We start from the raw sequence: 13,116 nt of genomic DNA on the forward strand, positions 1-13,116 counted from the left end.
GTTACTTGACCTTGTTCTAAGGATTCACAGACGTTCTGCATTACAACTACAAAGCAATTGCCAAATTGCAGTTTCAGAGGCCGATAACTTTTTGTATTACATGTAGTTAGGTACACAAGTGCTGTATGTAAGTCGTATTATGTATTCAGTAAGGTATAGCTTCCCTGGGTATATATTTTTGAACTGAAATCTTCTTTAGGCACGTTGGATTATGCGATTAGTTTTTGTTTTTTTTCTCTTTACTGGAACTCATACAGCATTTACATTATTTCTTAGCTACTTATTCCCAGTTAGTATATACGCATATTGAGTTTTCACTGATTTACATTATCTATCTAATTTTGTGCGAGAGTTAGTAGGTTAGTAATTTAAATAACGGATTCAAATAATTTGTGGAAATTTGGGTTTGGATCAGAGATCGGATGAGTGCATAAGCAATATCCGAATTCGGTCCGAGTTTTTAAAGGTAGGTATCCGTATTTTGATCGTTACGTACGTCATCGATCGATGGTGTACGTCGTTACGTACTCCATCGATCGGATGGAGTACGTAACCGCTCTTACGCTAAACTTACTTGAACTTGACATGTACTTTAATGTTTCAAAGCCCTTAAATAAATAAAGAAAAAAAAAAAACTTACTTGAACAGAACCACGGAAGTAGGAAAGCTTAGTCATGATTTCCATAGAAATAAACTGGACCTCTGTATGAAATGTTCTGTGAGTATTAGGTATCTGAAACGTTTTGATCTGAAATGCCGGCTGAGGGTTTGAAGTGCGCGCAAGTGGCTTTTAGAGGTAAAAAGCCCTTCACGTTTAATACCTGAACTTCATCTATTGTGGGCACTATTGAATGGCACTCTTCTCTGTATTTAAACTATTGACCGCTCCGGGTTTTCCCGGATGGAATTTCGAAAATGCTTTCATAACTTCGCTAGTAATAATCAGCAATATGGCATATCAACAGGTTTTGTTGTAAAAGTTTAATTGAATAAAAATAATTTGAATTTGAATTTGAATTTTGAATTTGCTAGATGTGCTTCAAACGCGCCCCGAAAAAAAGCAAAAATAATAGTTTGGCCTTATTTAAAATTAGTCAAATTTAGTCTTATTTTTAACCCCCGACCCAAAAAGAGGGGTGTTAGTTTGATGTGTGTATCTGTGTATCTGTCTGTGGCATCCTAGTTCCTAAACTAATGAACCGATTTTAATTTAGTTTATTTTCGTTTGAAAGGTGGCTTGATCGAGTGTGTTCTTAGCTATAATCCAAGAAAATCGGTTCAGCCGTTTGAAAGTTATCAGCTCTTTTCTAGTTACTGTAACCTTCACTTGTCGGGGGTGTTATAAATTTTTAATTTACACTTGTAGAATAAATATTTTCGTTCCTTGCAGTTGCATCCACCACATAACCTCAAAAGAGCCTCAGTTCCTTTCCAGTTCCGATATTCCTCGGTAGTTGAAATCTAATCATCGTAATATGATCGGGTGGAGTCTCTCTCGGAGATGTTTCCCGTTTAATTGCTTTTTCAATTAACGCCTCGACGATCTTCATTTCACATCCGCGTAATGGATTCAGCATAGATTATTGAATCATACATGCAGATGTGCAATTTCATTCATAATAAAAGTGTAGATCGCTTCTTTTGTCTTGTTTTCTCTTCTCTTGTCCCCCTGTCTTGTTTTATCCTCTCTTATCTCTTCTAAAGACTTCCCTGTGCACAATTCTTCTTTTAACCCCCGACCCAAAAAGAGGGGTGTTATAAGTTTGACGTGTGTATCTGTGTATCTGTGTGTCTGTGTATCTGTGTATCTGTGTATCTGTGTATCTGTCTGTGGCATCGTAGCGCCTAAACGAATGAACCGATTTTAATTTAGTTTTTTTTGTTTGAAAGGTGGCTTGATCGAGAGTGTTCTTAGCTATAATCTAAAAAAATCGGTTCAGCCGTTTAAGAGTTATCAGCTCTTTTCTAGTTTTCTTGTGGAAAAGAAGGTTAGATAACCGTTAGGTTCATAATATTATGTCAATAAACAAATATCAAGCTGTCAAGATGGACGTTGCCTAAATACATAATTATTTATTTGAAAATGATGTTTTGGAAAACTCAAATACTTTGGATCGTCGGGGGTGTTATAAATTTTTAATTTACACTTGTTTACGTCACACCTAGTTCTCAAATACCTAATATTTGATAGATATATCGATTCTTGACTAGACCGAATACTTACTCACTTTAGTTGACTCTGACAGTGTGGTCAGAAAATTGTTTTATGTATATACCTATATCATTTATCGAAATCAGTTTGATTAGTTCTTGCGTTTTATTAGCAAGTCGATGAATTTGCAAACATGATCTGTTAAATTAAATGACTCTACGTAGTCGGGTAAAAGGGTATGCAACATCTATCTCTATTGTTCTTTGCCACACGCCGCTTTCAGACGTCCTTAATTCCATTTGGCAGGCGATGGTTGGTCCACCTGATACGCTTTCAGGATTCCCGAGTAGAATAAAATAAAGTTTCGCCTGAACATGGTCTAAGAGCCCGGGAGAGACCCTCGGCATTTTATAAAAGCTGAATGTTTCTCGGCGTATTCTCTCCCCAAAGTTTGAAGTATTGTAAGATACTTTTTCATTTACTTTTACTAAAGGATGCCCTCGACTTCGTCCGCGTGGATGTAGTTTTTTGAAGATCCCGTGGAAACTGTTTGGTTTTCCGGAATAAAAAGTTGTCTATGTCAATAACATGGACGCAAGCTACCTCGGTACCAAATTTCATACAAATCGGTTGAGCGGATGGCTCTTTAGGAATCTCAACAACAATAATTATTTTTAACATAAGAAATACTTACTTATCACGTGATTTTTCACATGCTACCTGTGAAATAGTCCACCTCTACACTGGACCAACGAGCAGAATACTAATGTTCCGGTCCCGTAGACGTGAGATGGGAATTATTCGTTCTTTAATCAAAAGACGATTATTTTTAAGATATTATGAAATGCTTTTCATGTGATTTTTCTCATGCTACCTGTGAAATGGTCCACCTCTACGCTGGACCAACGAGCAGAATAACTAATGTTCCGGTCCCGTAGACGTGAGATGGGAATTGTTCGTTCTTTTATACTTGTTCGCTAATTGAGAGCATCATTCTCTCGGGGTTTTTACTTGGAATTGAAACGTGTTTACTTTGCTGTTATTTTCGTGGTCTAATGCATATTGGACTTCGAGTATAGATTCTGCAGCTATATACCTACGCAAAGAGTAGGTATACCTACTAATATACCCCGGTAAGTATAACTGGTTATAATTTGTAGGAGGTGTAGGTAACGCAAGACTATGGCCTAAGCCCTTCTCACTCTAAGAGGAGACACGTGCTCAGTAGTGGGCCGGCGATACGCTAATCATGATGATGATGATGATGATGAACCCAGCCGTTTTCCACAGGGCGTGTTCTAGAAGATTTGTGTGGTGTTGTGTGTGGGTGGTGTGTATTGCTTGCTTTTCCTGCTTCTTTAAAACTAGGAGTACGGGCAGTGCCTATTGCAGTATATCGCATGCTGCATACCTTTCATACAGATTTGTTTGTTTTGTGCGGATTTATCCCTTTAGGGATTAAATTTTCAAAAACCTTTTCTTAGCCGGTGTCTACGTCATAATACTAGCTATTTGCATGCCCAGCTTGATCCGTCCAATAGTTTGAGTTGTATGTTGATAGATCAGTCAGTTAGTCGGTCAGACCATTTCCTTTTATATTATATTTTTTATAGATTAAGCTTGAGTTTCCTTGGATATAAGGCAACTTGCATATTATTTAATTTGTTCAACTGTATAGAATCGTCACTAAACTAATCAGAGAAAATAAAAATCCAAAATAAAGAAGAATGCTTTATTTAGTTAGCGTACTGATCAACAAAGAACATACGAGTACATGGCGCCGATTGGTTTACTTCGTCCGAAGATATCTACAAGTATTTGCCCTTGCCATAGAGACCATAGCCGCCATAGCCGCCATAGCCGCCATAGCCGAGGCTTCCCAAACCGTATCCTCCGAGGCCGTAGCCCAGGCTTCCCAGTCCGAGGGTAGATACGGGAACGGTCTTGAGGACAGGGGCGGTGATGATGGGGGAGACTGCTACGCTCTTAATGATGGGGATGGGGGCAGCCTTGATCAGGTTCTGGGTCGAAATTGCTGGGGCCAGGATGGGGGTCTTGATGATTTCAATTGCACCTGCACAAAAAAATTTTTGGTTACTAAATAATATTTTGTCTTTGGACATCACTGTGAATCCATTTATAAAAATATTATATCAGATGATGCTTCCGACTTCGTTCGTGTGAATTAGGATTTTAAATGATCCCGTGGCAATTCTTTGATTTTCCGGGATGCAAGCTATCTCTGTACGAAATTTCATAAAAATTGGATTAACCAATGAGTCTGTCTATCCTTAAATTCCCGTAGGGACTTTTTGCTTTTACTGGGTAAAAAGCAATGTCCGTCCCGGGGATATAAGCCTCTACATAAACCCTTAAAATCAAAAGGGTTGGCCATGAAAAGCTAGCAGACAGATAGACACGTTTTTGCATTTATAATAATATTTATGGATATGAATTAATGTATAAATATTATTTAGGTAGGTACTAAAGAAAGATTTTTTAATGTTGCATATAAATTAACAATTGCCTTATTTAATTACTGTACAAATCAATATCGCGTGGAATATTTCAAGAATATTAGCTGCATTTCGGACAGCCAGGCTGATCCTTTGCACGAAAGTTAAAAGGAAATTTTAAAAACTTACCACCATATCCGCCCAAACCTCCATATCCGCCCCAGCCGCCCAGGCCGCCATAGCCTATGGCTGAACCGTGGCCGGTCGCGACTACGGCCAACACGCAAGCCAACTGTAACAAATTTAAAACCGGTCAAGTGCGAAACGGTCCCCGATCTCTTCGGGTTCCTAACATAAATATGAACATATTTTAGATGTATGACATGTTTTTTTTCCGAGCTAAAACATCGCAATAAACCGTGAAAGAAACCCTGCAAACTGCTCTTTGTAAATAGTTTTTATAAATAGTGTTTTACAAATATTTGTATAATAGTTAATAATTTGTATAATAATTGTATATAGTATTTTATAAATAGTTGTGTCCAGTATTTGTCTTTTAAATACATACAATTAATTACTTATGGTACATAATAATATAGCGAAATTTTATATTCCTAAATAGCACAATTTTTGAGATAGCTAGTGATAATGATGATCATGATGATGATAAAGCGGTAAGTAATTAATAAATAGATTTAATACTAATAAAATTTAAAATGAGAAAATTTGAATGTTTATTACTCCTTCATGGCACAATAACTGAATCAATTTGGTTAACAGTGGCACCGATTCTGATATGTCTCTAAAATAAATTTAGAGTGACTGCGTCTTTTTCTATTTAATGTTGCTAAAAAAGGAAGGAAAATTAATTTTAAATTTAAAGACTCTAAATTTTAGTGCACTCTACAAATTTAAACAATGGGTCACGACTAGCAGCTAAAGTCAGGACTCAGGAGGTTTGACAGGTCTAAATTGAATTAAGTTTGTATGTCCTATTCTTATAGTACATTGTCAATGAAAGATGCGAATACTCTTCACGCAAACTATAAAAACCCTAATAGGCTCGCAAATGTTACGCTCCGCCTCAGAAAAGTTGGAAAGTCATTTGTGGGAATGAATGAGTGTAATATTTTATAACAAAATTCCACAGTCAATTTTAGACTTGCCTCTACACAAGTTTTAAAATCTATTAAAAGTATGCTCCTGGGAAAACTATTTTATACAATCGAAGATTATGTAAATGAAAAAAAGCATGGATTTGACTCGCTCCACCAATGCACGGGGCTCCATTTGTTTGTGTAGTATGGCATATTATTGTGAATTGAACACTTTAAAAGAGCAACCGCCGAGTTTCTTGCTGGTTCTTCTCCTGTAGGAACGACATTCCGAAAAAATGTTTTCCAGTGGTTTATTTTGACGATTCAAAAGCACTTGTAAAAGTTTACTTGACTAAATATATAATCTATTCTATTCTTTCTAAATATTATGATGATTTATGATATTTTCGCCTAGCAAAGCTACGGATGTCGCTGATATTCAAATAACAATAATCAAATTTAATTTGCATGTAGCGCGTTCTGATTATACAAGACCAAATATAACTAAGTAATATTAAAAAAAAATGGAATACTCACAGTGATGTAGGTGTTCATTGTAGTTGATTTCTTCAGACGAAGTGTGTCGATGTTTGCACATCGCTCATTATTTATACTAACTCAGGTATCCTGCAACCTTTCAGCGGGTTCCGCCGTTTCATGATGCAATCCGATCGAATTGAGGTGTCAGGATCCTATTTTACGAGTGAGTCGGCTTCCTTCATTAACTGTTTAATTTCAAGATCGATTTAACTAGGAAGTCGGAAACGTTAAACATTGTAGTGCTCGCTGAAAAATGGTTTGAGGCAAAGATAAATAGAAAGGTCGGTTCAAATCCCATTCGTTGCACTGTTGTTGTTTGTCGTACCTACTCCTAGTACAAATTTTTCGCTTAGTTGGGGAAAGCGATATTAGTTATGATTAACATGGCTAATATTCTTTAATAAACCGGCCAAGTGCGAGTCAGACTCGCGCACCGAGGGTTCCGTACTTGTGTATTTTTTCCCAAATTTTGCACGACAAATCAAAAACTATTATGCTTGAGAGTAAATAAAAATCTGTTTTAGAATGTAAGTGGGGTGTCATAATATGAAAGGGCTTTATCTTAGTTTGAAAATTGAAATATATTTAATTTTTTTTTTCTGTTGAAACACATTTGTTTTGTGTTTTTTTTATATCTTTTATTTATAGGCTTTTACAAGTAACCACATATTCACGGTTTTCAGTTTTATTCCTTTACTTGTGCTATAAGAGCTACCTTTCATAATTCTAGGTCAACGGGAAGTACCCTATAGGTTTCCTTGACAGACACCACAGACGGACAGACGAACAGACGGACAAGTGGACAGACAAACAGGCAGATAATAAAGTCCTGGATGCATGTTCTATATAATGTTCTCAAAGGTACCTATTTGATATCTACCAATCCATACTCTGCCAATGTGAACTAAGGCTAAGCCTTTTCCATTCTGAGACAATATCCGTGCTCAATAGTGAGTCGGAGATGATACGATATGACATAATGGTGATTGATCAGTAAAGTAATAGTTTTATAGCCTAGCCCAACCGCATTCAATTCAATAGACCCGTGATCAAAATAACTTTATCGATAGAGTTTTGCGAGCCAATATTGAATGCGGAACTTCAATATTTGTACAGATGTGAACTGATTTTGCAAGTTTCTGGGATTTGAGGTACACTACTGTCTTTCATGATCTCGTATAATATTCCCTTTGAACGGAAGTCCATTGGATTACTATTCCAATGAAACATTATGGTTTCATCCCCGTTGGTAACAAATTTCTCGTAATCAGCTTCTTAAAAAAAAAAATCTGCCCCTCACTGTAACACTTGTATAATCTTTAAGTTTTAAGTTTACGTGTCAATCAATCAAATTTTAATAAAGGCTTTGAGTTTGAGGTGTTTAATTCATCCAAGAGTTTGAGTTTGAAAAAATATACTTTGAGCATGTCACTACCCATATCTGAGTGAACAAGAGTGAGGAAACTCTCGGTTTGATCCTGAAACGACGACTATCAAAATCAAAATCAAAATTATTTATTGAAAATAGGTGCTACTGTATGCCTTTTGATCGAAGCAAATGTTAGATTTAGTATAGATATGGATTTAGATACAAGTTAGCCCTTGACTGCAATTTCACCTGGTGGTAAGTGATGATGAAGCGGGCTAACCTGGAAGGGGTTTGGCAGTTTTCATTAAACCTATACTCCTTTGGTGTTTACAAGGCGTCGTACCGGAACGCTAAATCGTTTGGTGGCACGGCTTTGCCAGTAGGGTGGTAACTAGCCACGGCTGAAGACTCCCAACAGGCCAGACCAGAAATTTATAACCGGCCAAGTGCGAGTCGGACTCGCGCACTGAGGGTTCCGTACTCGGGTATTTTTTCCAACATTTTGTACGATAAATCAAAAACTATTATGATACACAAAAATAAATAAAAATCTGTTTTAGAATGTACAGGTAAAGCCCTTTCATATGATACCCCACTTGGTATCTTACTTTGAAAATTAAAAAAATATTTTAATTTTTTTTTAAATAATGTAACCACAAATTCGGGTTTTCAGATTTATTCCTGTACTTGTGCTATAAGACCTACCTACCTGCCGAATTTTATGATTTTAGATCAACGGGAAGTAGATACCTTATAGGTTTCTTGACAGACAGACAACAAAGTGATCCTATAAGGGTTCCGTTTTTCCTTTTGAGGTACGGAACCCTAAAAATTGTGAAATTCCAAACCCGTGCTGGGAATCGAATCCGGAACCTCCCACTACTAAGACTACAGCGCCGCTGACCACTGCGTAGGGAGGCCGTTGAAAACGGTATCGGGGCACGGCGTACATAAATAAATAATTAATTATTTAAATTTGTGTAATTGTAATGATAAATCTTGGAAATAATCGCCGCTGAATTAGCGGCGTTAATAATTGTATGTGTTTGTAACATTTTGTTTCGTGTGCAGGAATAAATTTAATGCTCGAACGGGTAATGGACGGTTTCCTTTATTAATCATACATTCAAGGTGTTAGATTTGCTTTGTTTGATCTGTTGACCTACTGCCGTCGTTTGACAGATACAGTGTGACGACCACAATCACGTCTGATTGGCTGACACTTGGCTGGCACTCTCTCGCTATTGGCTGAAATGCATTCTTACAGAAAAAAAATAATAAAAATAAATTCATCCAATTACAACAATAATTTAGGTTGTACCAATAATTTATACAGCTTTTAGGATTCCGGACGTCAATAGGAAAAACGGAACCCTTATAGGATCCCTTTGTTGTCTGTCTGTCCGTCCGTCGTATCTGTCAAGAAAACCTATAGTGTGAATAGAAAAACCTAGAATCACGAAATTTGGTATTTAGGTGGGTCTTATAGCACAAGTAAAGGAAGAAATACATCCGAAAACAGATAATTTGTGGTTACATCACAAAAAAAAATTAAAATGTGTTCACGAAAAAAAAAATTTACTAAATCACATATCGATGGCGCTGCATGTTGTCAATTAACTTGTTGTGTTGCACATAAAATATTAAAATATCTTGTACGATGGTACGGAATCCTTCGTATGCGAGTCCGACTCCCACTTGACCAGTTTTTTTTGTGCGTAATCATCCAGCTGAGCTATTTTAAAATTATAAATTCTGGGAATCGAACCTTCCTTCCCACCTAAAGGACCACATACTACTGTGCCAGGAAGGACTTAAAATTCGACCTAATTAATTGTTCTGAAATAGGTACCTCCTGCTATAAACAGGATAAATTCAAACATGTTCTACAACTTTTCATTTCATTTTTCTAGCTGATAAGATATAAAATTTCCTAACCAGACTACAGCACTATATAATCTGTCTTGTCTGTCTGACGGAGCGCCTTTGAAATTAAAGTGTACTTCGACAAAAAGAGGAGTTCGAGGAGAGCGGGGACAAATGAGCTACCCGAGCCACGACAAAAGAAATAAACGGAAAACTCCCCAGCTAATATCTCTCTTCAGGAAATATTTAACCGCGTGTACCGGGGAAGGAAAACATCGTGAGGAAACCTGCATGCCTGAGCGTTCTCCATAATATTCTCAAAGGTGTGTGAAGTCTGCCAATCTGCACTTGAGCAGCGTGGTGGACTGTGGCCTAAGCCCTTCTTATTCTGACAGGAGATCTGTGCTGAGTAAATGGACCGATGGGTTGATCACAATGATAACCTACCATCATCATCATGATCATTAATCATGATTAATATTATTCTTGCAACTGCGCATTTCAGTCATTGATAGTGCGTATTAGCCAATCTGATAGGTATAGGGAAGGTAAAATACTTGGTCGTTCACCCAGTTACTGAAATATGTGAGTCAGCGTTTCAACAAACTACTTGTAATATATACGTTTTGAGATTTCACTCGCCGTTTTCATTCTATATATCAACTTTTAGGTCAAAAGTACGATTTTATGACAGTTGTATGTATGAGATCTTAAAATGTACGCACTATACAAGTATTTTATTTTATTTTTTATTTTTATTAATTAGGTTCACTTACAGCTACTTACATTAAACATTAAAAATAGTACATAATCTAAACTTATTTGCTAAATGTAGTCGCTATTTACAAGTGAACACAACATTTACAACAACAAAGTTACAAAAAAAAATAATTAATAGGTACAACGATGATAATAATTAAGTGGATAAAGATAAACAAAAAAGAAAGAATGAATGAAGTGTATCTAATAATGTAAACTAACTATGGCTAAAAGTAAAGTGTGGTTTCAAATTTTAGCTGGTAAGACTCAAGGCTTCCAAGATACGAAAATCTTTTCCCGAAACTTATACAAAGAGTCAGAGTTAATGTCGATGACAGAGCTGTTGAGGTTAAGAGTTTTACACAACCTTGAAATAGGAGAATTGGCGCCAAGGACATATTGACGTTGTATGGATTAGAACCCGTACTTGGCCCGTTTAATTCATGCGCTCTAACCGCTAAGCCAATGCGGGGCTGAAACTAGTTCATAGTTTAATTAGAAATTTAATTATGAACTATTTCCCCGTCTTGTTAGTGCAAGCAGCCTTTGCTTGGTCACGAGCAGACGGCGACCGTAGTTGTAGTCTAAGAGATAGCGGTTCGATTAGTGTTTCGACCATTTCTGTTTAATACTCGATGAGTTTTTCGAGTGCCACGCCGCGCCGCCGACATATTTAAAAAATAATACTCTTGTAAATGATTCTTGAAGATGTTTAATATTTGAATGGTTGTACAAATTCAAGTAGATAAATCTGTATAGTTAGATTACAAAAAAAACTCTTTTCATATTAATTTTATTTTTCTGCCTACAGAAACCTTAATTCCTTACTAAGATAGTTAAAATATTTTAAAAATAATAATTTCTTAATCCAAGTAGTATTGGCTACGAATTATAAATAGTCGTATAACGCGGACAAAGTCGCGGAAAAAGGCTAGTACATATTATTATGATTTGTAAACTTAAAGTCAAAGTCAAAGTCAAAATAATTTATTCAAAGTAGGTACAATTGTACTCTTTTTGATGGTCGAAATTTTAAATTTGTACGATATAGTGGTGATAATTAATTACTCAACTTAAAACTAAAGCTACGAGGGTTCCAAACGCGCCCAAGTCTGAGAAGAGCCAACAAAAAACTCAGCCGGGTATTCTTTTTTTATTTTATTGTTTTTATTATATAACTTACTCTCACGCCAGGTTACAAAATAGATATATATAAAAGCCAAATTATTATTATTATTATTATTTTTAATAAGTTTTATGACAAATCTGAATTGTATAGGCACCGACTTAACGAAATGTTCCACCAGTTCTTGGTGTACTTTAAACTTGTTCGTTCCTTTCCACGTCGAGTGTTCTTCAACAATTTTCACCTTTTCTATGAATAAATTTTCTCTATGCTTTGTAGATTGTACAATTTTTAAAATATCTACCTTTTCAATGATAAACTACTTACTATTTCATTATGCTTTATATGCTATTCAGACAAAAACCAACTTGTGACGCATTTTTACTCAAAAAATGTACCTTTTGACAATTTTTCTGTAGATGAATATAAAAATATTTTGCATCTTCGGTCGGAGATTTAGTACATAATAGTTTAATGTCTTCGGGCCAAAATCTAGTATTCAGCATACGCAATTTCTTGCAAATCTCTAAGGGTCAATTCGGTGCTTTCGGAATTAACTAATGACCGTAAAGATACTTATTACTGTTACTTAATACTTAAATTATTAATTATTAGATTTAAATTATTACTTAACAACCTAATTTTTCAACAAAAATGTCAGGGTCCGTGGGAAGTTTTCTCCCTGATTCTTTCCTCCTCTAAAAAGAACCGGTTTCTTGATATCGAATCTAGGGTTTCCTACTTTCAATCCTTTCTGTCATGCCAGTAATATACTATTTTATACGTTGAAAACTCTTGAGTAGTTAATTACTTACCTATTATTGCTAAAAAAATCAGTGCCAACTGGGTTTTGCAGGGTTTTTTTTTAGATTTTTTACACTAATTACACATTCACAGTGAAACAATTTCACATAAACTTCACTACAAATGTTAAACGTAACCAAACGTAAATTAATTAATAAATAATTTTATTGCAACACTAGTTTCTAGCTTACTTGAAATATTACAACATTTAATAAAAAATTCTTGTACTAGATACATTACAATAGTTTCGCTTATTACAACTATGTTTCCTTTTGTTATTTAAAACTTCGTATAATAATAATTTATAGATGATTTTTATTAATTAAAGTTAACCTTTAACACTTCGGTAATAAGTGCCTATAGTCAATAGTGATAAATATTTTTATATTGTTAAAATAGAAGACATTTAGCGTTTCCCACGACTTCATGCACGTGGATTTAGGTTTTTAAGGAGTTTAGATATTAACTTAGGTACGAATAGAAATGCTTCTCTAGGTAATGTGTAAGATTTGTAGGTACTAAATTTCGTGGAAATTGGTGAATCGAAGTAACAGGCACTCATAATTTTGGATTTATAATATTAGTAAAATATGGGTTTTACGTGATTTTTTATTGACAAGTGGAATCGTTTTGAGAGTTATTTTCTAAATTGCTTTCATGATTTAGGTATGAGGATATATTAGCATTTATTTGGCGTTTATTCTACAAAAATTCATTCAGGCGTTTTCTGCTTGGGGGGGCCCAAGAGGATGTTATGACTTTTTTTTTGTTTTTAACTAACTGGCTGAAATGTAATGGTATACTTAGTGTATTTTTTAAATTAGCCCATAAAACCCTTTCATTTGATACTCCACACAATCATACAAAACTTAAAAAATAACAATTGATTTATTATAATTTTTAGGACCACATAACACAAGTTACCGGCATCATCAAACACACATCTT

At 35.4% G+C, this 13,116-nt stretch overlaps 1 protein-coding gene across 2 annotated transcripts; it reads right to left on the reverse strand.

Moving 5' to 3' along the window:
- Nucleotides 1-3,870: 3,870 nt before the first annotated feature.
- On the reverse strand, nucleotides 3,871-12,426 carry LOC123870115 (cuticle protein 64-like). Of its 2 annotated transcripts, none has more exons than XM_045913284.1 (4): nucleotides 12,181-12,426; nucleotides 6,243-6,430; nucleotides 4,798-4,900; nucleotides 3,871-4,226 (listed from the first exon to the last, which is right to left on the reverse strand). In XM_045913284.1, the coding sequence occupies exons 2-4, from the start codon at nucleotides 6,258-6,260 to the stop codon at nucleotides 3,961-3,963; spliced, it is 387 nt and encodes a 128-aa protein (XP_045769240.1). In that variant the 5' UTR covers nucleotides 6,261-6,430; nucleotides 12,181-12,426; the 3' UTR covers nucleotides 3,871-3,960. The 2 variants fall into 2 exon arrangements, with proteins under 2 accessions (XP_045769240.1, XP_045769238.1); XM_045913282.1 differs by having other exon boundaries at nucleotides 6,243-6,491.
- Nucleotides 12,427-13,116: the final 690 nt, after the last annotated feature.

Source organism: Maniola jurtina, chromosome 12 (genome assembly GCF_905333055.1).
Source record: "Maniola jurtina chromosome 12, ilManJurt1.1, whole genome shotgun sequence".
NCBI lineage: Eukaryota > Metazoa > Arthropoda > Insecta > Lepidoptera > Nymphalidae > Maniola > Maniola jurtina.